Source organism: Chionomys nivalis, chromosome 13 (genome assembly GCF_950005125.1).
Source record: "Chionomys nivalis chromosome 13, mChiNiv1.1, whole genome shotgun sequence".
Taxonomy (NCBI): domain Eukaryota; kingdom Metazoa; phylum Chordata; class Mammalia; order Rodentia; family Cricetidae; genus Chionomys; species Chionomys nivalis.
This window is the reverse complement of record NC_080098.1, coordinates 36,636,211-36,662,062: the sequence shown is the minus strand read 5'-3', so window position 1 is coordinate 36,662,062 and position 25,852 is coordinate 36,636,211. Positions and strand designations below refer to the sequence as shown.

At 42.5% G+C, this 25,852-nt stretch overlaps 2 protein-coding genes across 2 annotated transcripts in view; one reads left to right on the top strand and one right to left on the bottom strand.

Annotated features, from left to right (window-relative positions):
• Gli3 (GLI family zinc finger 3) overlaps positions 1–25,852 on the bottom strand; it is a 265,892-nt gene that overhangs the window by 107,931 nt on the left and 132,109 nt on the right. The window contains exon 4 of the mRNA XM_057787815.1: positions 9,527–9,632. Coding sequence (XP_057643798.1) covers positions 9,527–9,632 — 106 coding nt within the window. The remainder of the gene's footprint in view (positions 1–9,526; positions 9,633–25,852) is intronic.
• Positions 9,745–10,214, top strand: LOC130885954 (thymosin beta-10-like). The gene has a single exon (XM_057787816.1). The coding sequence runs from the start codon at positions 9,816–9,818 to the stop codon at positions 9,948–9,950; it is 135 nt and encodes a 44-aa protein (XP_057643799.1). The 5' UTR covers positions 9,745–9,815; the 3' UTR covers positions 9,951–10,214.

Below are 25,852 nucleotides of genomic sequence, written 5' to 3'. Positions count from 1 at the left end.
CAACATTAGGCCAGTGGATTGTAGGCAGCTTTTGCTTTGGGTCACAGACATTCATGTTTTGCTTTCCTGGAATGCACCTTCATGCTCTACAGCAGCTCCTGCCCTGAAATCTTTTCTTTTCTCATGCTGTGTAGACAAAAGGGACAGAGGACTCAAGCTACAGAGATGGCTCAATGCGGGTTACCTTTCGGAGCCCTGAAGGCAAAGCAAGCTACATCACCTACACCTCCAGGAATCTACAATAATGTCTGGCCTGGCAAGACCTGGTGCAACAGGGGCACAAACATCACAGGAGCTTCTGATTAGATTTAAGTCCCATTCCACAAGATGAAACCCATACAGGCACATTATCAGGGTAATAACCTATGGCCAAACAAGTCATGGACCATAGGTGAGTACCTAACCGCTATTTATTCGGCTAAACAGACATAGTATTAAACTGATTCCTAATGACTTATCATTATACCCATAGATCAATGAATCTCTCAACCTTCATCCTTGAAACTTGCATTTGCAGTAAATGGTGTTTAACCTAGAGACCCACAACTGGCCATCTAGTAGAGAACAAGAGACGTCAGAATGCTCAGCATTCCAGAGAACATACATTTCATCCCCCTCCCCCTGCCTTCCTCTGCCCATCCGGGATCAAAGATCACTGTAAAAACTGGGGTAGAAAGAGTGAAAGCAGAGCCAATGGACGACTACAACGTAAGCGCATCTTCTGGACAAAGCAGGGCAGCTGTGCATATGAGCTCACAGCACTCGCGAGAGCATGCCAAGACCTGTGCAAACTAAACCCCAGCAGAGAGAGCAGAGCTATGCACACAATCCCAGCTCCTGCTGCGGAGCTACCAGCAACTGTTAGATGCTGCGAGACACAGACACCGTTTTCTTTAAGAGGGTGGCTCCTGGTGAATCACCCACACATCCTGGGCAGTACAAATTGGTCTTGAAAAGGAGGGGAAATAAAGTTGAATGGGGGTGAATCTAGGAAGTTAGGCAAAAGGAGTGAATTATAATCCAAACATGCTGTAAGAATTAATACATTTTTTTAAGGTTAAAAACAAAGTTCTTTTAAATAAGTACGGAGGGTTAGGGATCACTAGATCAAGCTTTGTACATGGTGTTTTCGGCTTGAGAGTGTGTTGTTGTTTTGTCTGCTTTTCCCCTGAGTTTTTAAACTTGGTGCACCTTCACGATTCTATCCAACGAGGCAAAACCAAACTGCAATGTAAGCATGCCCATACCTGTTATGGTAGGAAAACAAAATTATGTATCGAAAAGGTTATGTATCCAAAGGCTCCACCACAGCTCCCTGACACATGCTGTGTAAAAACAGGCTACCTCACTGCACATTCTCGGCTACTCATTCCTTTTGGCACGCCTGGATCAACCAAGAGACGAAACTCTAGCTAATTTGGCATTTAGTATTCAAAGAATTCACAAGTCATTACTAGAAACATATCTGCTAACATTTTATTTTCCCGGTGACTGAATTTCCCTGGGGGCAGGTATGGGGATACAGCAGTAACAAGAATGAATGACAGGCAGCCCTGTGTTCTGGGCCCTTGGTTCCCCCGGGAAAGGACTTAAATGAACTTGCTGGGCAGCTAGAGGAAACGGCCTGTCTTTGGTTAGTGCAAAGTGCGCTCTTATGGCTAAGAGAAGGATGGACCCATAGAAGCCCTGTCCTCAGCTCCAGTTGGGGCAGCATTTGTATTGTAAAACTCATTTCTAAGTGTCTTCCTGTGGGGATAAATTTTGTTAAAGTTCAATTTTATAGAACGCAAATTTTGAAAACTAAATAAAAGGAACACAGTCAATTTCTGTTTTCTTTGAAGGCAGGCTTAACATGAGTGGAAGCATTGTACTCAAAGAAAAAAGTCGGTTACAGTCCAGTACCTCCCAGGCCCCCACAACAGGTTTGACAGCAGCCTCTATAGAGTCGGCAGCTTCCGGTTCAGTGACCGTGAATGCCTCAGTCAATATCTGCTCCGGACCGTGTTGCTGAGCACAGCACAAAGAACACAGGAATTTTTTCCAAGAAGTAGCCGCTCGGGCTCCGTGAATGTATGCTGTAATTAGGGCCTGCTTTCTCTGCAACTGAGGAGTAGATTCAATATTTCAGTCATTAGAAATACTGCAAAGCAGAAGTATTACACCTTTTGAATACAATCTGTTTACTGTTCGGCTCTTAATGTCAAGTAAAACGTGTATTGGCTGATCAGAATTTATGATGCCTACCTATCAAAATTTTGAAAAGTTTAGCAGGTGACAGTCCCATATTCAAGCCAACAATGGGGGCTGTCTGTGAAGGTCAGAGAGAAACGGATCCTGAAGGTTCTAAGACTTTTATGCTTGCTTTGAAAAACCATAACCAACCATTTCACTTATGTTTTGAACTGAGATGAAGTACAGTGAAAACTCTCAGGCACAGAGCAGAAGTGGCTGAAAGTTCATGAGAACTACAATGTGCAGCCCTAGATGCAGCAGTGAACAGTGAGTCTGGAGGGGGCGCTGTTTTAGAAAGGGGCTGGCCACACTAGCATCCAGGTTCCCCAGATCCTACTTTCTCCGCTACAGTTACTCATGTATGTCCTTACTGTTAGAAGTCGCTGGAGAAATAGTACACAGTGAATGTCACCGTGTTCCAATGGAACTGTACCGAGAAACACAGATGGTGGGCCAGCCTTGGTCTAGGGGCCCCACACTAATTCAGGTGGTTGCTGCCAGTAGAACTTGGTAACAAGACATCCAGACAAGAAGATAAAAGTGAGGAAGCAAGCTGAATATCTGAAGGAAAGACGTTCCAGACAAATAAACACTGAGACTAAGTTAGCGAGGCCTGAATTCTATTGGATGTACCTAAATAAGTGTTGGTTATTAATGCGTGTTTTAATGCCAACTTGTCAAACGTAATTAGATGTACCATATCTGTGGTTGGATATGTAAACTGTCCTGTCAGCCTCACATTGTACAGCAGTGTGCACTGAACATGTATGAAGCTTTTACGGCACTCCTCCGGACTGTCATGTGTTCATCTTAGCATGCATGTAGCAGAAGCCAGTATCAGGTGCCCACCCATCCCAGAGGTGATTGATACAATTAGTTAAGTAAAACCCAGGCCTGCAAAGTGCATGGTGTTCATTTTTACAAGGAGAGCAAGCAATGTATAGTCTATTCCCTAAACTAAATAAAATATAGGCTTGGCCCACTAGGAAGCTGTCTGTGTTATGTTTGGATGCCCATAAGCTTAAAACGGGGCTAATTATAAAACCTCCATCATAGGACTGTTTTAAGTATAGCACCAGATAATTATGGAAAGCCTTTAAAACTGTAAGTCATCACCATTGGCTGTGGTCATTATTATGTATTTTTTCTCATGCAAACTCTGTTTCTTTTGTGCTTTATTCATGGAATTCTGACATTTGTAATATAACTAGTACCCAATACAAGGAGACAGCAGATCTCTGCGGCAGTAGCAGACTGTGGAGGGATCAGCTTGGCTGTGGGGGAGCATTTATCATTGCAAGAGAAACTTTTAATAGAATCTCAGCAATCAAGCATTTTGATTTTGCACTCCTGAGTGTGCTAACTTTGCCAGCATGAGGAAACACACTCTAACAAAATGAAACAAATGAAAATAAAGAGAAAAATGGCAGCAGCCTAACAAACAAAGGTCCATTGTCATCATTAGAAACAATTACTTGGGAGCTACAGTGTGTAGGGCACAGGCTCAGTCATGCATACGCAAGGAAATAAACAGTCGTTGCCTTGCGAGATGCAATTACGACCTAGTTTTTTACCTTTTCTATGTAGGAAGGTAGGGGTACTTCTGTTGCTACAGTGCTCAGTGTAATCTGATGCTGTCACATGTAATCTGATGCTATTACATGTAATCTGATGCTGTTACATGTTACCAGTCTCAGAGTCATCTATGGCAGATCCAAACACTGGATGATATATAAAAAATACTTTCTCTTTCTTCATTTTAAATTATACTATTAAAATATTCCAAACCAGCTATGCCCCAAATACAAGATTTTTCTAATTTGCCATTATCTTAGCGAAGTATTCCCTCAGAATGGAGCAAAACCACTATTTTGCATATGTACCCATCATAAAGATTTAAGTAAGGGGCCAGGCTGAAAGCTTCTTTTAAATAAATATATTGTGCACGCCCAATAAATATATTTAGCACTAAGGAGATGCTGAGTTCAGTGATGCAGGAGACTATCAGGATAGTAGTAGCCCTGCTCATCTACTTAACGGTTTCTTCCTCTAGATATTTACCATAATGGTCTATCTTCTCTTGCACTCTCTCCCTCCAAGAAGTAATGAATGCAATCATTCTCCCAACTTGATGCTCACCTTCTGCTCTCAAGCTAAAAGGCTGTCTAATCATGGGGCAGGGGGCTTCCTGCCCTAGTGTACTCTATTTCAAAGCTAATATGAATGCTCTTCCCTGTACTTCCTCTCCAGGCAGCGGGAGGTGGGCCACTTCTTGTAAAAAGAATAGCTCTTCTCAGAGTGATTGCAAGGAGCTGGGTAGCCTCCATGTAAGCCACCTTGACTCAAGGAAAGGCACCAGGAGAGTGCTCACTTCTCACAGGACAGAAAAGAGAAAGCAGCTTCTCTAAAGGCATCAGTAGAGTGGAAGGTGACACACACCACTGTCCTGTGCTGGCTGGAGATGCAGCCTAGTGAGGTGCTATTCTCAAGCCACAGCACGAGGCAAGCAGAGCGCTCAGTTCCACTGGCAAGAAGAACAGATCAGTGGGGCTTGAATTATTGCAGTGGATTAGTATCTAAGGACTCAGCTTTGAAAAATGAATTGCGGATCTCAGTATAAAGTAAAGGAGAATCCAACACCTAATTCATACTGGTTCATGAATGAGAAAAACTTAGATCAAAAGAGTTTTTACATACAGAACAGACCCCAAAACATCCTGGGAGCCCTAAATGAATGTGAATGAAATCATGCTGGAATTCAAAACACTTTATAATTTGAGTTGCTAAAAATACATCATGTCTAGTTTTAAAAAGAAGCGTGATCAAGTAAGTTCCAACACTTAAAACGCACACACGCTCAAAATGCAAGAGCACATTCTTCACTGCTGGAGAAAACAGTCACTTGAAAATGCGAGTGTATTCCCGAGGAACAAGATATAATCAACCAACTGTCTACATTTTCAAAGAAGCTTTTAAGACTGGTAGTAAGCTGTAGGCTAGGGAGCTTCAAGGCCCACAGAATCCAGTGTGCAATCGCAGGCTTTGCTCTGATACAGGGCGATGTAAACAACTGAAGCCAGGAAAGAGAGAGAAGACGGAACAGAATCCCATATGCGCTGCTGCACCGTGAGTCTGGCTCAGGTTTACCACCGACGCACCAAACCAGTTCAGTAATAGGCTATGCAGACTTTGGCATTTCCCCTAAAAAACACTATGTTTCCCTGTACATAGAATCTGTGTTTATAACAATCAGAGAGAGAAAGAAACATTCCAGTGTCAGTTGGGCACACAGCCTGGTGAATTTATTCAGAACACTTCAGAAGATGAGGAAAGAGTTCTTGCATTCAGGGCTTAAGAACCTATTTGAATGACATAAACATGATGCAGCAACTGTCCGTTTCATAAAACAATTTATTGTGACAACCTACAGACAGAGATGATATCTATGCCATGACTCACCTACTATATCTTTGAATTTAAATTTATGATTTTTGAGCTAAAAGAAATGTCAATAAGTCTTCTATTAATTCTAGCACTGTATTTCAGTCCATTTAAGTTTCTATACTTGAGCTACCCTGCTCATCGATAACGTGTGGATAACCATGTGGAAGCAAGAAGGTGAGCTAAAGGCATTTCAGATCACCAGCTCGGTTTTTAAACATAAGCTGACATATCTCCGTACATATTTATAAGGCTCCTTGGTTATTATTAGGCTGTAATTGCAGTTGTTCTAACACCTAATAAGCCATGGTTGGAAAAACAAAAGCAGGTTAATTTGTGATTTCCTCTACTCATTCAGAGGCAAATTAAGTGTCAAACAGCTAATACAGAACATATTTCATTTTATGAGATTTTAATTTAATTCTGCACCATATCATTGATGCCTTAATATAGGGTGGTTTATCTAAAAAGAGGGGCAATTTATAAATCTTTTCAATAGAATCTTTAATGATGGAATAAGATAGCATAATTACCGCAGTGCCTGACATCCTTCGGAACACTGGTCTGTCAGCGTTTCCATCAACACAGGCCCTTGTTTTTCAGAGACTTATAATTTAGTTTCTAAAGTTGGCACCAGAAGAACAATTGTGTTTACAAAATAATGAGAATATCTCCAAGTTTTATCTTCTTGTAATTAAAAATGTTCACTCTAAAAGCTCACTTGATTTCATTTTCTAGAAGCCAATTAAAGGCAAGCATTTTGGCACTCAAATTCTAGAAAAGATACCTTTTTATTTTACAGTTACTACTTTAAAGATTTGGGTATATGGGCCACATTTGCTGTCAACACTCTCAGCTTTAACAGTTGCAGGTGTGCCCTTATCACCTGTCATGACTACAGGCTGCTGGGGTCATCATGGAGAAAGACCAGAAGAAACCTGGTGCCTGGGTTCACTAACCTTAAGCACGCATTTAGAGAGCCAACCTTTGCAAAGTATACACATGATTGTTCTTTTATTGAGTGAGCCCTTCCTGCAATGCAGATAGCTTCATTTCAATATGTGAAAGGACCACACCCTGGTGAATTTTGCTAAAGTCTACAGCACAAGTGAGCGGCAAAACCAAAGCTTAGCCACCATCTCAAAGCCTGGAGCGGCCTGCCTGGCTGTTCACTGAACCCCATTTCCATGTCTTTCTGCCCATATGCTGAGACCTTTCCACAAACTAGCAAAGAGCAGTGACAATTCCTAAGAAAGCAAAAAGAAAACCATGACATTTGGGTACACATGGGGTGCTATAGACACAGCCTCCTGGATAATATGAACGTGAGCCACAGCTCACAATGTTGACGACAATGCAAAGAATGTCATGCTACAAAGGCATGGAGATGTGACTTGCTTTAACTCCTGGAGCCCACGTTTTCAGCTCATTATCTACCCAGGGATTGGCTAAGACAAGCAGAAGTGGAACAGTCCCAAAGAACTACAGACATGAGGTCCCTGTTCCACACCCACAGCCACAGCATTCTCTCGGAACCCTCAGAACTGTCAACCAGCCTCACAACACAACTCTTTGATAATTATACATACAGGCTGCTGCTCAAGAACAATTTAGTCAATTACTGCTTAAGTATCTTAAAACTTGGCTGACAAAGTAGAAAGTACGAGGAATCTAGAAAGCCCAGCCCAGAGTCATAGCTGAAGAAAAAGCCCAAGGTCAACTCACAGCTCCTCCAGACATGACTTAACCTTATCTGTGTCATTGCCTTTGTTAAGAACCCAAGCACGGCTGAGAATATGTAACAGGGGCTATAGGAAGCTTTGTTGTTACCATAACTCTGTCAGAGAACCAATTGATAACTTATTTGAATTTACTTCTAGGATGAACTACAATAAACCCAGAGGAAAGAGTTCGGTATATTATTTGAGATCAGTTAAAAACATTTATCTAGAACATGGTTTTTGAATGAGTGAAGAACTCCCAGATTCCATAGAAAATCTGATTACATTACTACATCAGAAAGACTCAGATGTGGGCCAAACTAAGCATCTTTGTCTCTAACGTATTGTGTGATCTAGACACAAAAACTGAACCCCTTCTGAGATCCATGTGGTCCCATCCATAGCATAGGGGTTCTGTAAGACCAGGAGAGCTACGTGTCACTTTGAAAACTCACAATTACAAATCCACTTCCCTTTGTGTAGGAGGAAACTGGTCCTTTGGTTTTATGTGGGTGTATTTTTAGCAGGCTTCAGAACCCTGTAAATACTTGCTAGCATTCCAGTAAAAGTCACAAGAAGAATAAGTCACAAGTTCCTGCCTTCTCCCTCTGTAAATACCCACTTCTGCAATACTCACATAAGTCTCCATGCAGATTTATTACTCACCTCCAGGCAAATCCGAACTGAAATTACAATTCAGTAATGGGAGATGGATCCAAAAAACGGTTGGTAAAATATTATATGTGTACTTGGGCATGCAGTTAGGACTGTTAATATCAATTAATTCTGTTCACAGAGGAGGACTTGTTTTAAAACAACTTCATTTTTCTTCTGTATACCATATAATTACACGGCTGTAACTAATAGTCAGCGAGGGGCAATCTAGCATCTGCATAACCAGTGTTATTCTTCAAAGTATTATTCGTGCTTTTCTAACTCCACTATCTCAGAACAGAAGGTGATTATTACATATGACTACATGTGTACCAAGGCCATTCGCGGGAAGAGCCCCTCCCGGAGAGTGTGTCCAATCATTACAGTATATGACAGTTTTCTGGATGGTACTACAGAACAATGGCCTGTTAGTTTGTAAATCCACAAGTCTTTTTCTTTCCCCTCAAAACCAAGTGAGACAATATTTCCATCAGATTTCCTTTTTCCTTTTATTATCACCGCATTCTTTTCTTTTATCTTACATGAGCCATGTGCTCAATCACATTTACCATTTTGTTTGGGTGACATTTTCATCAATCACGTGACTGTTAGCATTATGGGCCATGGGGACTCTGAAAATCCTCCAAAAAACATTTTGTTTTGATTCACTGTAATCCTTTGGTCAGAACCTTCACGTAACAAAAATTTTAGCATGTAGAACTTCAAACCTAAATCACAACCAAACATATTGTAAGTGGTAAACTTCCACTTTTGTAAGGTTTAATTTTAACCCTTTAAGTTTATAACTCACATTATATGAGAGAGCTGTCTGTCTCTCATCATTGAAATATTCAGAAAACAGTGGCCAGCTAAAGCATGTGACAGGCATCCTCAGAAAGCTCAAGGTCTGAGTCAGTGAGTGAGGAAAAGGCAGAGCTTTACTAGGCTTTAAAAATAAAATCTTAAAAAAAAAAAACAAAAAACCAATCAGGGAGAAAGTGCAATGGTGAACTCACCATGCAGGTAGTTCTAGTTTAAGCTATCTAACCCTTCCACTCTCTGTCTTCACTGAGACGCGCCCCAGCTCCTGACAATGTGGGCTCACATAAGTACACGTGCAGAGCTTTTGGACAAGTGAGACATCAGACTGGGTTTCATTTAGTAACAGACACCTAAGTTTCCTTTCCTTTCCTTCATTTAAAAGGTTGGACAGCTCATCTGCATTTAACACAGGATAATGTATCATATGTGTTTTCTACACTTTATCCGTTTGCCCATGACAGAGATTGTGTTGCTTCTAAGTTTTGGTAAAAAATGAATAAAGATAGTTACCAAAAAAAAAAAAAAAAAAAAAAATTAATAAAATCTTACACTGCCATTGCACCTTCAAAGCCCAGAAAACATGCATTAAGAGTCCCGAAGCCATAGAAGCCAGTATTTAGATCCATTTTATTAATGGGTAACGTTTTAATACTTACACATGTAATGGAGGAATAGGAGATGGATCATAATGGTAACGGCCCTCATGATGTCTGGCATCAATTGGTACAGGAGGATGGAAGGCAGGGAAAAGATGAGGAGGGTCTGAAAAGGAAAGAAAGCACACCTTACATAAAACAATTATTTTGAGATATCATTTCAACTCAGGACAACGTCACTGCATGGAATGTCTTTTAAAAATTTCAGGAGTTGGTCTCTTGCTGCAGCAAGGCGAGTGGGAGCACTTGGAGCGCGAGCTCGGAACGAGACTCCACGAGTTGTAAGAAAATGGCAGACAAGCCGGACATGGGGGAAATCGCCAGCTTCGATAAGGCCAAGCTGAAGAAGACCGAGACGCAGGAGAAGAACACCCTGCCGACCAAAGCGACCATTGAACAGGAAAAGAGGAGTGAAATTTCCTAAAAGCCCAGACTGGAGGATTCCCCCACCCCACCCCACCCCGTCATCTCCGAGACCCCCTCGTGATGTGGAGGAAGAGCCACCTGCAAGATGGACGCGAGCCACAAGCTGCACTGTGAACCCGGGCACTCCGCGCCGATGCCACCGGCCCGCGGGTCTCTGAAGGGGGACCCCCCCACTAATCGGACTGCCAAATTTCACCGGTTTGCCCTGGGATATTATAGAAAATTATTTGTATGATTGATGAAAATAAAAACACCTCGTGGCAAAAAAAAAAAAAAAAAAAAAAAAAATTTCAGGAGTTGAGACCAAAGAGATGACTCCAATGATCAAGAGGACTTGCTGCTCTTGCAGAGGGACCCGAGTTTGATTCCAAGTACCCACGTCCAGTGGCTGAAAAGCACTTGTAACTCGATTTCCAAGGGATCTAACAGCTGTGCGTGGCTTCCATGGGCTCCTACAATCATGTGTACATAGCCCCATAAAGACACACACAATACACATAATAAAAAATATAACTTTAACAGTGAATTTCTCTGATAATTACTGGAAGTTAATGAAGAGGTTCACTGATATACTGTAGAAATATGACCAGGCAAATAATATATGCCTACTCTGGAGAAAGTAGAGCCTATGAATGTATCTAATACCTTACCAGAAAATCAAGAATGGGAAGAACAGCATGGCTTCCTACCCTGGAAGGAAGGCTGCCCAGAGGAAAGGCAAACGGCAGACATAAAACCAGGAAGAAAACTATACTGTCAAGCGAAATTTTAAATGAATGCATTGCAACATATTAATGCATTAGTGTCATGCCCTTGGTATTTTTAAAGGTGTCTTTCCCATGGTTTCTTTTGGTATCTATGTATATACAGTCATATATATTTACATGGTTCTAAAAAAATTAAATGCATGTTTCCCTTTCTTTGTTCCAACACCAGGGTAGTCAAATTTCATCTTTTCCAAAAGAGGCCCATGGACCTGACTGGGAGTGAGGATCAGATCCACCCTGCTTCATCATAGAAGGAGACAGAAGGTGGGATTCTACTCTTCCTCACATCCTATCCATCAGCTGCTAGGTCCTGTATATGTGTTCTACTTTTACATAACCTCCTTACCCAAATTTACTTGTACCTGTTGTCTCTGCAAGTCTGAAAATAAAGTTTTATTTAAAATATAGTGACCTGATATACAAATTGAAGAGAACTTAAGTGGGCTGTATAACTAGAAGTATGACTGATAGTTTGTACTGATATTTTATCCAAGTTCCAAGGAATAAAATAAAAGAGACTAAAACCTGTACCTTTAGCACTAGTGCTAAGTGACATTACAGCAAATGTGCCAGAACGTGATCCCTGAATGTGGCCCTTGAGCACCGACAGTCACCAGTCACAGCAGAAGCACACACAGCTGAGCACTCCCGGGGACTGACACGCACAGCAAACACATCTTAGAACGGTACCCAGATTCTTCATGGGTTCTGAAGATTATAATTAGCAAGTTTAAAGGCAAGTCAAACATGGTCAGTCAGCAGGTTTGGGGCATCCAGACCAGTCACTGGAAGGTACAGAACCAGGCAACAAGGTCTGGGAAACGGCACCAAGCAAAGTAGACACGTGTGTGAACTGCACAGTCAGCAATGATGTATCCCAACTAAGAACGCCAAGTCGTAAAAGTTAAGTGGACACGGTGACTATTACACTGTAGCTGAATCCAGATGAATCTCATTCCATTCCCTCCAGATCCACCAGTTCCCATTTTATCCTCAATATATCTTTTAGAAGGTAAGCTGTGCTCCTTTTGGGGGGGGGTTCCCCTTGCAGCCTTCCTTTAAAGACAGAAGAGGGAAAAACTGTGAGTATGCACTGACTCAACACACGTGGCCCACCAAGGAGGGGCCCCATCTTCACGAGTATCCTGCAGTGTTCAAAACCTAGGAAATAGCACAAGAGGTCTATGAAACAGCAATGTCACTTATTCCATGAATATTTGCTATACTAAGAAGCAAGGAGGGAGTGAGCAGCATAGAAGCAGAGAAGGAATGAATTTGGAAGTATCTAGTCAGTGTCACTGTGGCATCATGAAGTTCATCAGGTGGGGTTATGTGATCACTTGCCAACACATAAAGACATATGACAAACACTGACTGTATTTTAGCAATTAGTTATCAAAGGATGTAAGCCAGTTCTCCTATAACACAAGCATCATTCAGCTTGCTTAGCTTGAGTGTAAGGTAGAAGCTTATTCAGTCAAGTGGCGAATTCACTGATACACTTAACTCAGCAATCCTGAGATGAAAAGCCACCACACGGAAAACCAAAACGTCTGAATTTATCTAACAAGTTTTGGTGGAAGTTATCTTATGCATTCTCCTTAAGACAACATGAAACTAAATGGAACAGTCTTTGAGACTAGCTGAAAAGCCTGCCAGATTCTCACTAAGTGTGCCTGAAACTTGGATTTTTGAAAGAAACCCACACTAATCACAATCAAATCTAGGATAAAGACAGGTGATCATCAAATATGGGCAGTCTCCCGTTTCTTTCCGCACCAAAACAGGCTTGGTTCTGCAGCACCCAATCACACCCCACCCCATGCGTGCCACCATTCTCGGAAATGAAAGAAATACATTTAATAGAACTGTGCGGGAATTATGCAATCATAAAGTATGGCTCACTTCTGAAGGGCTTCTCACACGCCCGTCTTGGGTGGCACTGTGACCACTGTCGGACTTGGAATGTAAGAGTTTCAGTCCCTTATGTGCTGGTTCCTGACTATACTGTTAACATTAATCCACCAGATAAGAGGATGGTAAGTGCGTTTTGTTCTTTCCCTGTGGGTGCAATTACAAATTATGACTAAATTCAATACGATGTTTTAGGCATGAAGTGTATAAATGCACCCATATTTAATGACTACTTCCCATATCCAAGAAATAAGTCATTACCTTTTATATGCGTCTGTCTAATGAAGTTGCAGAGACTATGTTCATAGGAAAGGAACCAAACAGTGAATCCAATAAAATCAGGAGTGCCTAGTGACTGTCAGTCTCTTTCCTGCGACAACGCACAACACGACTGCTGGCCTTGAAGGCATTTTCCCATCTTGTCATTTTCAAGAAGAGTTTCATTGAAGTTTTAGTCATGGGAAGAAAATATCAAATACAATTACAGTGGCGTTTAGTGAAGTCCGCACCCGCTAAGCCTATAGGTTTCTCATTTTGAAAGTTAATTCTAAGTACATCTTGTAGCTGTTTACAAAAAGTGTTATGCTCAAGGAAACTTAAGTATGAATTCCAGAAATGGGTCTAAATAAAGGACAGAAAATTAACAGATGTGGTGTTATGTGGCCAAAAGACAACCAGCTGTAGTTTAATGGTTTGCAATTCATATGCTTCCCTATTGATTAAGTTTAAACAGGATTTTCTGGGTCATTGAGGACCATGTAAACAATAGTAGCTGTTATTGGTTATTCATGGGAATCACTCCTCTTAAGCCACTTTTTGGGGACTGGTGAAGACAACCCCTCTTTTGAGTAAAAGCAAGCTTGACATAGTCTGCAATGATAAGGAACAGAATACAGAAGAGGCACTCCTCTAACATGGGGAAGTGACCGAGGTGAGCCCAGCATCCCTCAAAAGACATCCCTGAGTCCACAAATGCCAGCCTCACCTTGCATCTCTGTTTGTTGTTTCTATGCAACAGCGGCACACTCCATCACAGACCCAAAACACTGTCCAAGAAAACCCACAAGACAAGAAAAGGCCCCTGTTGGCAGCAGCCATCCCAATCAGCCACCTCGAGGTTTATTTTTTACACATGAGCAGCGCAGCTGGGGTGCATCATAACTCAATGTGTGCAATATGTTACAGCGCCGTGGCCATCTTTTGCCCTAGGATGTGACAAAACACTCCGTGATGACTTCTCCAAAGTCAGGCGAAAACTGCTGAAGCAGAAGGAAGTGCCACTAAACCTGGCTACCTCCTATTTATCATACAATTTCCTGACTGATGGGTCCACAAAGCAGCTGCTAAGTGCTGTGTACTCTACTGTCAGCAAACTAACGCGCTAAATGGAAGACAGGGAGAATAATGTGCAGAACTGGGAGAATCAATTTTACTGAGAGAATTAAAATTCCAGCAGGTAGGGGTGGATCTGCAGAGCCCTGGGAAGCAGTGGACTATAAAGAAGCACGGCTGCAAAAATGATTCATTACTGATATGCACAAGGTTTGACTGTGGTACCAGAGGCCTCTGATATGAAACAGAGATTTGAAAGGTGTGTCCTACCAGGGCCCTCAGTGCAATGAATAAGTAATTGGCTTACATACCTTTAAACAGATGTGTGTAGTGAAAGTATTGAGCTGGGAAGAGTTGTCAGTACTCAGTTGCACACTGCCTGTCATCATGCAAAGTATTAGGGGGTTCATTCGAAATCAGAGGCATTGAGTTTGAGGTCTCTTCACAAGAGCATGGGTTGATCATAAAACCTACGACCAGGGAATAACCAAAGGTATGTGGAGACTGATTTTCAGTTGCAGGCCTCTCCCAAGAAATCACTTTAGTATCCCCAGGCTATCAGATCTCTTGGAGGACATCCTGGGAAACTGTCTTTTAAGGTTAAAAATTTACATACAAAAATTGTAGACTAAAAAAGAGAGAGATCAAAGTCAACTCAGGCAGTGCCCTGAAGGAGTAATTCCAAAGGATGCCAGTGGCCTGATGGCCCAGGAGGCCATAGATGAGACATCAGCAGAAGGAAGTGGGCAGGGGCAGAAATCCTACTGTTGATTTAGATACCAAAGTGGTTTGGCTTGGGACTGTTTCAAGACCAGATCTAGAAACACTGTACCCGATGTTAGTGGACCCTGTAGCTGCTACCTGCTGTCAGTTGAAAGACCATTCTAAGGATGTGTGGGCTTCTGTGCTGAAATCCACTGTGCCAAATTCAGTACGAATCCTCACCTCATGTAAAATGAGGTCTCAAGTTGGGGAGGAGGGAACAAACAGGGAAGGAAAAACAAAAGCAAAGGCAAGAAATTCTACCAAAGGAACGGCGCCTCAGACCTTACCACAGCCTCTTTTGAACTTGAGGCATTTTCAATCACCACCTTTTCCAGGGTCCAGTGGCCTAAGGCAGACACTGTTAACAGCTGACTTCAAGATCCAGACTGACTTACTAGCACAGACCCTCGCTACTCCTGTCTTTGGACAGCACGACACCCAGAAGGAACTGATCTGGCCGCTCAGGAGACATTCTGGATACTTTATCATAATCCTTAAGCCTTGGGTAAGAATCTTTGTTTCTCCATGGTCCGCTGAGGGGAATCTAAGTTCTGCTGCATATGGGCAGAATAGGCCTGCCGTGTGTCTCTGTAGCATCAACCCACACAGCACGCCATGGACCACCGTGATCCTGCTCTTCTTAAATGTATGCTGTATAGAGTTTAATGAATATGCATTATGTTTATATGGCACAAGGTAATGCGGAAGGACTAATGGCCTGAACCCAGCAGCTGTAGATGCAGCATTATGTGACAGTGTTATTTATAATCAATTGATACGGTGTCATGTCGTGAAAATTTTAAGAAATTGTGACTCCACATACTATATAAGTTGTATAGATATACTCAAAAAAACTGTTTGTTACTTCATAGCATGGCAGAAATCTTGACTTGGAAAGCACATACTATAGAAAGGATCTGGAACTACCAGACAACTCAATTTCTATAGTAAAGCTTTACTGAAATACTGCCTTGCCTGTTTAACTACCTGTTTCCTGTTAGCCACATTCACACAACAATGGTAGAACCTTCTAGTCTTATGAGATATTACACAGGGTCCACAAGACCCAAATTTACAGTCAAGATTTGACATACCTGTTATTAGATCATGAGGTATTTTTCAAAAACTTTTTCCAGTTAAGAAAACAAGCATAGATTTTTACACACGTATGGAGCAACCTTGACTGACACTACTACCACATGGGTAGAACACACTCAATGTCAATCTGCTTTGTTCAGGAATATCTGTAGAGTGAAGCTGTTCAGTAAAATACCTCTGGTTTTAGCAAAATCTATAAGGAGCAAATTAACTCCTAAGATAAATACAATGACCAAAGTCAACTCTAAATCTATCAAGCTATAATTCACTCATTTGAAAAATTCAAGTTATAAACTAAGCAAAATATGTACAGGTTCACACTGAAGGCTGACTAACAAAACCAAAACAAACAAAACACCTACTATTTCTAAAACCCAAAACCTTTTCACTTCTAGCAAGTACCTGAAGTTCTGTCTATAGATGCCCATGGATAGTTCCCATCTACTCAAATGCCAAGTCTTCACTATTTCTTCTGTGCAAGCACGAAGGCAATTTGAAGTTAATTTAATTGATACTTCAGATCTAACTGCTACCTGCCATGGTATTCCTGTCACATTATAATTCACCTTCTTTGTAGCACTCCAATTCAATCTATGGCCTTTAACAGACATACACATAGTTTTTCACAACAAAGTGATGAATGACGCTCTCCATGTGAATTAACAAAAAAATCATCAGACTTTATTACTTCAACTGTGTTCTGGGTAGGGAAGAAATGGTTGCTTCTGTTTGTTTCTGGAAACTTCTACCTTCTCTTGTCAGCAGATTTGCAGGCTTCTCATCTCTAGATCCCATCTACTGGATGCCCAAAGGCATAAAACAAACCATACCTCCCTACAGGCCACTTGGACTCTCTGGAATGCACCTAGTCTATGCTCCCTCATCCAGGTATAATCTTCATACTTCTGATTTTCAGTCTTCCATGCCAAGACAAGGGAAGAAAAAATTACCAGAGAGGCAGCAAAGAGAAGTATGAGAAGGTACACAGTTATTGTACCTAATCTTCAAACTCACTCAAGGACATAATAAAAAAGCATACAAATCTATTACTTTGAAATATGCTAATAATAGATTTTGATTAATAAGCTTGGAAGCTAAAGGATAAGTTAGTTATTAATGACAAATTCTTTCATCAATACTTTTAGAAAGCATTAAAAAGAGCAGTACTTTTTATAGCACAATTCAGATGTCAAACCCATAGGTTCAAAAACATGTGTTTGGGGGCTGGAGAGATGGCTCAGTGGTTAAGAGTGTTGCCTGCTCTTCCAAAGGTCCTGAGTTCAATTCCCAGCAACCACATGGTGGCTCACAACCATCTGTAATGAGGTCTGATGCCTTCTTCTGGCCTACAGACATACACACAGACAGAATATTGTATGCATAATAAATAAATATTTAAAAAAACATGTGTTTGGATTCTTGGCACTTAAGCAGAGAAAGAAGAGGCTGGGATGTATTTATGACAAGTAGCCAGTAACCTTAGTCCCACATGCAGAAGCCATAGAGTTAATGTGCTCAGAAGACACCTAAGTTAGTTAGGAAACCAAAGATAGCAAAGGTAATGTCTGGGAGTTGTGTTCTATCCAAAAGAAGCAAAAATAAAAGACTTCAAAAGCACTTTTTAGCACTGCAAATTTAAAATCTGCATGCACGGATCCTCTTAGCCACCTTGAAAGCAGCATTTCTAAAGCTTTTTTTACTGTTCCCATGTCTTATCTGTCTGTAGTTCCCAGTATCAAGAAGAAAGGAAATTCCAACATCTGTTCAGATCCACCCAAAGTCCCATAAATAAGGCCTGGGAAGCAAATGAGACAGTCTTTCCATCTGAGTGAGAACGCATGAGACAGGATCACAACTGGTGGACAGAAAGGCAGGCACAGTTACCAAGTCCTCAGTCCTATCTCTGAAGCATGAACCCCGAGGAGCAATCAGGTAACACACACCCATGTCTTCTTGGAGAGGTCCGGCACAAAGCTCTGAGTCTTGACACTGGCCTCCACAGATCTAGCGAAAAGAATAATGTTTACTAGCCAGAGAGCCATGCATCACTGAAGTCAGTGGAAAACCACCAACATCTTGAGCATGCTGGCTGGCAACCATATTTCTCAGTGGTGGAGAACGTGCTTAGCATGCAGAAATACCTAAATTAGTTCCCAATGCCGGGGGTGGAGAATGAGAGAGAATTAAAAAAGAAATGAATGACACATGCATTCTTTTTGTTCAAAATTAGACAAGTTTTTAAAGAATGGGTTATTCTCCCCTCTGCTTAATTTCCACCATTATCTCATTTATCATTCCTGTCAACGAAGAGCTAAAGTTCTTCCAATGTTTGCCTCAATAACAACAATAATCAAAATGATAGTGAAAATAAATGGAATGCACGGATATGTTTATGTGTTTGAAGCACTAAAACCCTTCATATGCTCTGACCCTGAGAAGCAAGTCCTATTCAAAAATATGGAAAAAATCAGTTAAGATATTTGTCAGTGACATATGGGGGAAAAGTAAATAATCTGTATTGCTGTGACTTCAAAGCCAATTCTCTTAGACAACTGACTTAACACTGTCAGAGTTTAGGTTTTTTTTTTTTTTCATCATTTTTTATCTCAACTATACAGGATCCCATATTAGTCACTGTTTAGCTACATAGAAAACCAGCACATATTTTGACAGAGATTTCATTCACATTACTTTTTCAAATGCAGCACTATGCTTGTTTGATTTTATTATTAGCTATTGCTTATCAATCACTGCACCTAGTTTATAAACTATACCTTGCCACAGCCTTCCATAAGGAGTCATGCAATGTGTCCTCCGTGGATGGGGAGAACTAACTATGCTCCCCAGACTTACCTAAAGCTCAGAGTGGACCATAAACCTCCCTTGTCAAATACATGGTGCAGAAAATAGCCTATCTCAGTTCAGTCTATGCATTGAGCCATTCTAGCCTTGCCAGCTTAGCTGAGCCCAGGATCCCCACCTGGGAGAGTGGGAGCTCCTCCGGCAGCCACCTGTGTTCACAGTATATACATTGTCCCACCAGCTGATAATGAATCTCTCCTGTTACAGAAATATGAGTATGCAATGCTCCCCACAGGTTCAACATTTGTTGTGCTATTTGGAGATGTTCTGGAAACTTCTGGAGACAGTGCTTCACTAGAGGAAGGCGGTCACTAAAGGACAGAAATGGAAACATGCTTTCCCTGGAGACTCCTTGTTTTGCTCTCTACTTCCTGACTGGCTATGAAGTAAAGAGCTTCCTTGTGCCACAAACTCCTACTTGCCACAATATTGTTCCTAAACAAGTGGGATCAAAAGACCATGAACCGAACCCTCTAGAACCATGAGCTAAAATTAGTATTCCTCTTTTAAATGGTTTCTGTCATGTATTTGGTCATAAAGACAAAAGGCTAACACACTGTCCTACTTAGTTTTCATAGTCAACTTGACATAGCCAAGAGCCACATGGGAAGAGAACTCAGATGAACGGTTTTCTACATCAAACTGGTCTTTCAGCACATCTACAGAGAACTGCCTTGGTTGTTAACTGATGTAGAAGGAAGGACCACAGAAGCTGCACCTTTCCAGGCAGCTGGTCCTGAGTTAAATAAGCAAGCAGGATTACTTCATAGTTTCTGCTTCATGTTACTGCTTTGAGGTACCATTCCTTCTTCTGTTAATGATAGACTGGAACCTGCAAATGAAACCAAATAGACCCTTTTCTTCCAAAGGTTGCTTCCGGTCATGGCATTTGGTATGGCTATAGAAGACAGGTAGAAGAGAAATTGGTAGCAAGACAGGAGTGTTACTGTTACACATCTGACTGACCACGTGGCTTTTTAATGACTTTATATTATTTTGTTGGAGGACTGTGAAAAAATTTGGAATTCTGGGCTAGAAAAGCTATTGAGAGCTTAAAGCTTAGTACTTTGTGGTTGGGGAAACTTAAAAATTTTGATTGTGGCAACTTGGCTCGTGATGAAAACAGAGTGTCAAGACTTAGGACAGTACTCATTTATATAATATTTTAGATTAAGAATCTGTGTATGCTGATCAGCTGGGGATCAAGAATCAACTACTAATAACAAGAGATCAGCACCACTGAATTGAAATCTTTTGTGCTTCATCAGGAAAACAGAGTGCTTTTGGAGCTGGAGTTGAAGCCTAAGCTGGGGTTAATAAATGCCCCTGAGTGTAATCTTCCACACTTAATCAGGACAATAAAAAGTACTTCCTCAGAGTCAGCACACAGAGCTGGTCCAAGGTGGGCAGACGGCATTTAGAGCATGCAGCAGAACTCAGCAAATGGTATGTCAGAGGCACTGAGGCAGTACTGGTTTTGAAGGTATGAGCGGGTCATGGAGATCAGCAGAGGATTGTCACAGTACAGAAGGGCCAGAGTCCCTGCTCATAGGATGTGGGGGAAAACTACAACAGAAATGAAACGAGAATACACATGTTCTCACCTGCATCTTAGCAACTATTTATGACATAACAAAAATGCCACTGCCTATGTCAACCTACTGGTGGGTCCACGGATTGTGTGCTCCTACCTCCTTACTTTGTAATTCAAGGGAACTGATTCTACTGCTACATTGGACCTCGAATTGGGGCTGTACCATGTCCTTGCTGCTTTCTTGATATAGGCCTTTGTGTGCCCAGTGGAGCATTTCCCCCCCACCATGTGGCATGTGCTGTGCCCCTCTATATCGCCAGGTGTAGTGTTCACAAGTCCTACTTCCTACACACGGTACTAGATCAGAACTGTCTGCTTTCCCACCTTGGCCACCTGGGCGGCGAGAGCTAAAGGACTCATCCCTAAGTAGCCAGCAGGAATGTACAGATGTTTATTATCCAACAACTGGCAAAGTGAAAGGAAGACAGCAAAGAAAAGAGGTCACACAACGTCAACAGCAGCTTGGGCAGATCTCCCTCCTGGGCACCACAGGAAACATCCATCTACCTAAGAAGCCTCCAGCAATAGGCAAGAAGAAGGAACCCCCAGGGCCAGCCTTGCCTTCACTTTAAAACTCTGTGCAGATTTCCAAACTACAGAGACTCAGAGCATTCCAGGACCAGATGTTCCGCTCACATCTACACATCCTGGGCCAAACCTTAGGACTCTGAAATCCACCTTCTAGCCTGCTGGGTAGAGCATGACTTCATGTGGGCCCTGTAACTCCTAACCCTACCACATCCGCAGGACAGACTGTGGTGGGCACTCAGTCGTAATACTGGCACAGTGAGCACTAAAATCTTTTCAGGACTCCTTTGCTACCAAGAAAATGGCAATGCTCTGGTGCATTCAGGATACTTGATCAGGCTGCTAATACCCATCTGCAAGGAGCTCTTTGACACAAAAGGTTGGAGGTCGAAAGTTTAAAGGCTCCTGACAGAAATGACAGGGGCCCTTTTGCCCCCACCCTCTTTCTGTCAATAACATCAAAGGTCCTACAGCCTGCTCTTCATGCTAGCTTTGTATGCCTTTGGATTCCACTGAAATTCCAGCATGTTTATTGCATACTGGGAGCATTAAAAGGCCCCACTTTCTTGTCTCTTAAACTCTGAACTCTCATTGTCTAGCAAGAACACACAAAGCTTTTAAGCAATGAGTTTATTTTAAGAGCTTCTCTCACCATGACTGTAAGATAATAAAGCACAGCCGAGGCTGCTCTGCAAGGATGAAGAAGGAAATGAGAGAGAGGAAAGAATCCCCCAGTGCTCAGGGGAAAGGAATCCCTTTCACATGCTTGGCTCATGAGAACGCGAGCAGGAAAACACTTCCTAATTTCCTTTCCCCTGCGATTCTAAAGCAGCCTCCAGCCACACATTCTGCAGACATCCTCCAAGATGTTAGCCATGTGAGCTCATAGCAAACGTTATCGTCTAAAGGACTCTAAAACTCTTCCTACCTAAGAGCAACTTCTCCAGTCTCATACGTCAAGCCAAAGTTACCTGAATGTACAGATGCCAAGCCCACAGGGGTTTGCATGATGGCTCCAGCTATTCCGAGACTCACTCTCTAAAGTTCCACTCATACCCTCCCTGGCTTGTGCTCGTCGCTATCTCATGCTCATGTGATAATTCTTAGGTTCCAGCTTGATTCTTTGTTTAATTCCATCTGGAATGCTGAATAAAGCCCACGTTATTTCCAATCTGCCACCTCTCAGTGCACCAACTCCATGGCAAAGTCTTCATAAGGCACCTTGCCTGGGCTCCCAAGCCAGCAGTGTTCATTGAGGACAGTTGGTCCTCATTTTCAGTGTTTCCTAAAAGCAAGACAAGCTGAAATGCTCAGAAGATCCAGGAGGAATTCGAAGGACTATCGTTCTGCTCTTAGGATTGGAGCAGTGAAACCTGGGGGTACCAACAAACCTTACTATTCAGCTGGGGGCCAACGGGGATACTCCTTCCTCGGGAGTTACTCACCACAGTCCTGGACCTACTCTCAGGGAACGGAAGTATTTGGTTATACAGAGTCTGTGCTTTCTGAGGTCATAAGATTTCCTGTCAATTCCCTACTGTGACGGGGTGGGTAACCCGGATGGGAAGCTCCTCTCAAAGCCCTCTAGCAAGACCCAGCAGCTACTCACCTCATCTAAACAAGCTCCACAATGTCTCCTGGGTCCTCTAGCTGCATCCTCTCCTCACTCCCCCAAATGACCCCTAGTTCCTAGACAAACCCCATGGACTCAATCTTGATAAATTACTTTATGGTCATCTGAATTCTGTGGCACCCCTTTGTTTCCATGGCTCCTAAGAACTCAATCTTCTTCTGGAGTCTGTATCTGTCTGTTTAGCCTGAAAGCACAACCACAGCCTCAACCAGGAATACTCCTCCGAGGTCATGCTGAATGGGGACAGAACCTCACAAAAAGGACCCCCTCCACTTACTTCCTTGGGGAGCTGCCACTTGCCAAAAAGCATAGTTGACACACATTTCCCGAGAGTAAGAATGCATCCCACAATTCTTAGCCATCTGTGTTATTAAAGGCTAAAACTAGGAGAAGCTAAGATCCTTAATTCATTTAAAACAAAGCATAAGCTTCATACTGAGAGACATCCAGACTCAGTGAATGGTGATTTGTCAGTCACCTCCTTTTTGTTCAGGACAGGGTCTCACTATATTGCCCCTGATGGCCTGGAACTCTCTAAGTAAAACAGGCTGGCTTCACACAGAGGTCCACCTGCTTCGACCTCCCAGATGCTAGGAGCAATGGCATCTACCACCATACAGAGTGACCTTTTAATCATTTTGGCACCAAATTTATCTCTTTTTTTTTTCAGTATGAGTCCCTAGAAATGTTTATTTTTTTACTCAGTTTTCTATTTTCCAAAATCTAGCTTTAGCACCCCAAAGACACATGACCCCCAACTAGGGTGCCCTTGCCAGAAGAATCCATCTGTTCTCCATCGCACCCATGGCAGCTGGAAATGTTCTCTGTTTTAAGCCATAGTTCCTAATAAACAAATTACAATAACAACTACAGTCATGAAACATTTATTTCATCTAAAAAGTAAAGCCAAAACGAGCCTTTCCTATTTACTTCCCCATAAGAGTTCAAGGCCAGCCTGGTCTAAAAAGCTAGTACCAGGACAGCTAGGGATGTTGCACAGAGAAACCCTGTCTCGAAAAACAAAACAAACAAATAAACAAAAAAAAAAAAAAGAAAGAAAGAAAGAGAGAGAGAGAGAGAGAGAGAGAGGTCCTTAGAGACCCTATCCTTGCTCAGAGGAGCCCAAGCTGTCTCCATCTTGAAATTCTTACTTTCTGAAAGAGGATCTCAGGTTTCCTAAATATCTCTAATTGAACCCTAAATGCAATTATTCTTCCCTCCTCAAACACTCCCAACTCTCCAACTGGTCTGCCCCATCACTTGTCTCAAACAAAAGCTGGTTCTACTAGGAAGCTATCATGGAGGTATGCCACTACAGTTCACATAGCTCCCTCACACAGAGGCCAGTCAAGCAGGGGTTGGCGCCCTTACCCCCATAGGGGCTCTACTTTAAACATGCCTTCTCCCGTCCTGTCATGCCAATCCCTCAGACAATTCAACAGGGAACTAACTGTTCTGTAACCCTCAGCTGGGCCAGAAGGACACAATCCAGACCCCAGGACAACATTCACAAGGTAAGCAGGGCCTTGGCCATTCCTGACAATATTGCCCTGCCTGCCACTCACTTGCCATCCTGAGGGCCAGCAGGGCTTGTTTCAATCAACACGGAATGAAACAGAAGTCCCTCTACACGTAAATAAATCATAATTACTAAGTGCAGGAAGTGAGCAGCTCTCTCCTCCCCTTGTGGCCACTGCAGAGTAATTCCCAGGCCAGACAGCTGGGTGAGCACAAAAGCCCTAGCACAGGCTGAGGCAATATCTGCTTACCCTGCTCAGTTTATTATTTAAACAGTTCCTTAACGACTCTTCCTGGAGGTGAGGGAGGCCAAACTATTTGCCTTCCCTTCACAAAGCAGATATGCATGGCTTATTTGAATCTCTCCAAGGTTTACTTTAGTCCCTAGTTAAATACCTTCCGCCACAGAGTCAAACAAACAGTTCACTTCATTAGAAAAGCAAACAGTTTAGAAGAAAATACCCTCTGCACTTGAGGGGAACCAAGCTGAGTGTGAAACCTCTGCCCGGGAAGCCAGTGCAGAAGCCCTGGCAGCAGAGCCCGCGCAGCGCACTTCAAAAGCCTTTTCACAAATATTTCACACATTCAGAGGTAATTAACAGATAACCCTAAAGAGATTATCTGCCCTAAGGGCCAAGGGCCCTCCAAGGATTATCCACACCACCAGAGAATAGAAGGCGGGGCTCAAGAGTGTGCGCAAGTACACACACACACACACACATACACACACACACACACACACATTACTTCTTTTCCTGCAAGTCCAAGTTGATAAAAGTCACCAAGGAACACAGGAAAGTGAGAAGCAGTCCTCAGGCTGCACCCCACTTAAAACAATGAAGCAAAATCTCCTTGGAAATCATGCTGTTTTCTTCCACAGACAAGAGCACGGAGCTTGTACACAGGACCCAAACAGGATGGGGAAGTCACTGATACGAGACGCACTAAAACCCGCAAGGATGACGGACTGTGAGCAGAAATGGGTCTGCATTTTTTGTTGTTGTTTTTGCAAGAGTCACTAGAAAAGAACAGAGTCAACAGATCACTGAGGCCTGAAGTTGTGCCAGGGAGCAGGCAAGCCCTGCTGAGTCCAGTATGGTGTTCAGTGCCCTACCCTGGTCTTGGAGGAGGGAGAGAGAACCTCAGGCTTGCAAATAACTTCTCCCATCCCTGTGCATCTTGGGAATGCCTGGAGACCAAGCAGTAAAAGCTCCTGAACAAGAAATGCCAGATCACACCTAGTGATCTAATGTATTACGAGTTCTAATAGGTCTTAATAATAAAAGCCTAGAGCCAGAAATAGGGGACGATCAGGCAAGCTTTATTTGTCAGAGTACAAACAAGGTATCACCACAATCTAAGACTCAGGGAACTGCTCATAATTTAAAAACCAGACAGGCTACATTCTATTGCCTACAGAACACAATCATGGGAAACTGAAGCAGGCAAAACTCTGAGTTCGAGGCCCAACTGCTCTACATCCAGAGAGTGCCAAGTCAGCCAGAGGCATATAATAAGACCCTGTCTCAAATAAACAAAAAGCAGAGAAAAGTACGGAACCGTGAGCTGGCTCAGGAGGTGAGAATAATTGCCATCAAGCTCAGGACAAACGTTTGAGCCCTATTGTGGTGAAAGGGACTCCTACTCCATCAAGTTGCACTCTGACCTCTAGTTAAGAGCCTCCGTGCACTCCTTCCTCCGTTCCCTCTGCCACATCCAGAAACACACAGGCAAAGCAAGAGGAACTCAGCCAGGCAATTTCTTTGTGCAAAAATGGTGCTCCAGAACCCAAAGAGGGCCGGCAGCACATGGGGCCAAGACAACTTCGGTCTTTAATTCCTCACTCAGAGGAGACATCTCATCCTTTCAGTGAGAGCTCACAATCTGAC

Bases quoted from the DNA above. Each gene is read 5' to 3' on its own strand.
- LOC130885954 (XM_057787816.1), top strand. From the start codon at position 9,816: ATGGCAGACAAGCCGGACATGGGGGAAATCGCCAGCTTCGATAAGGCC.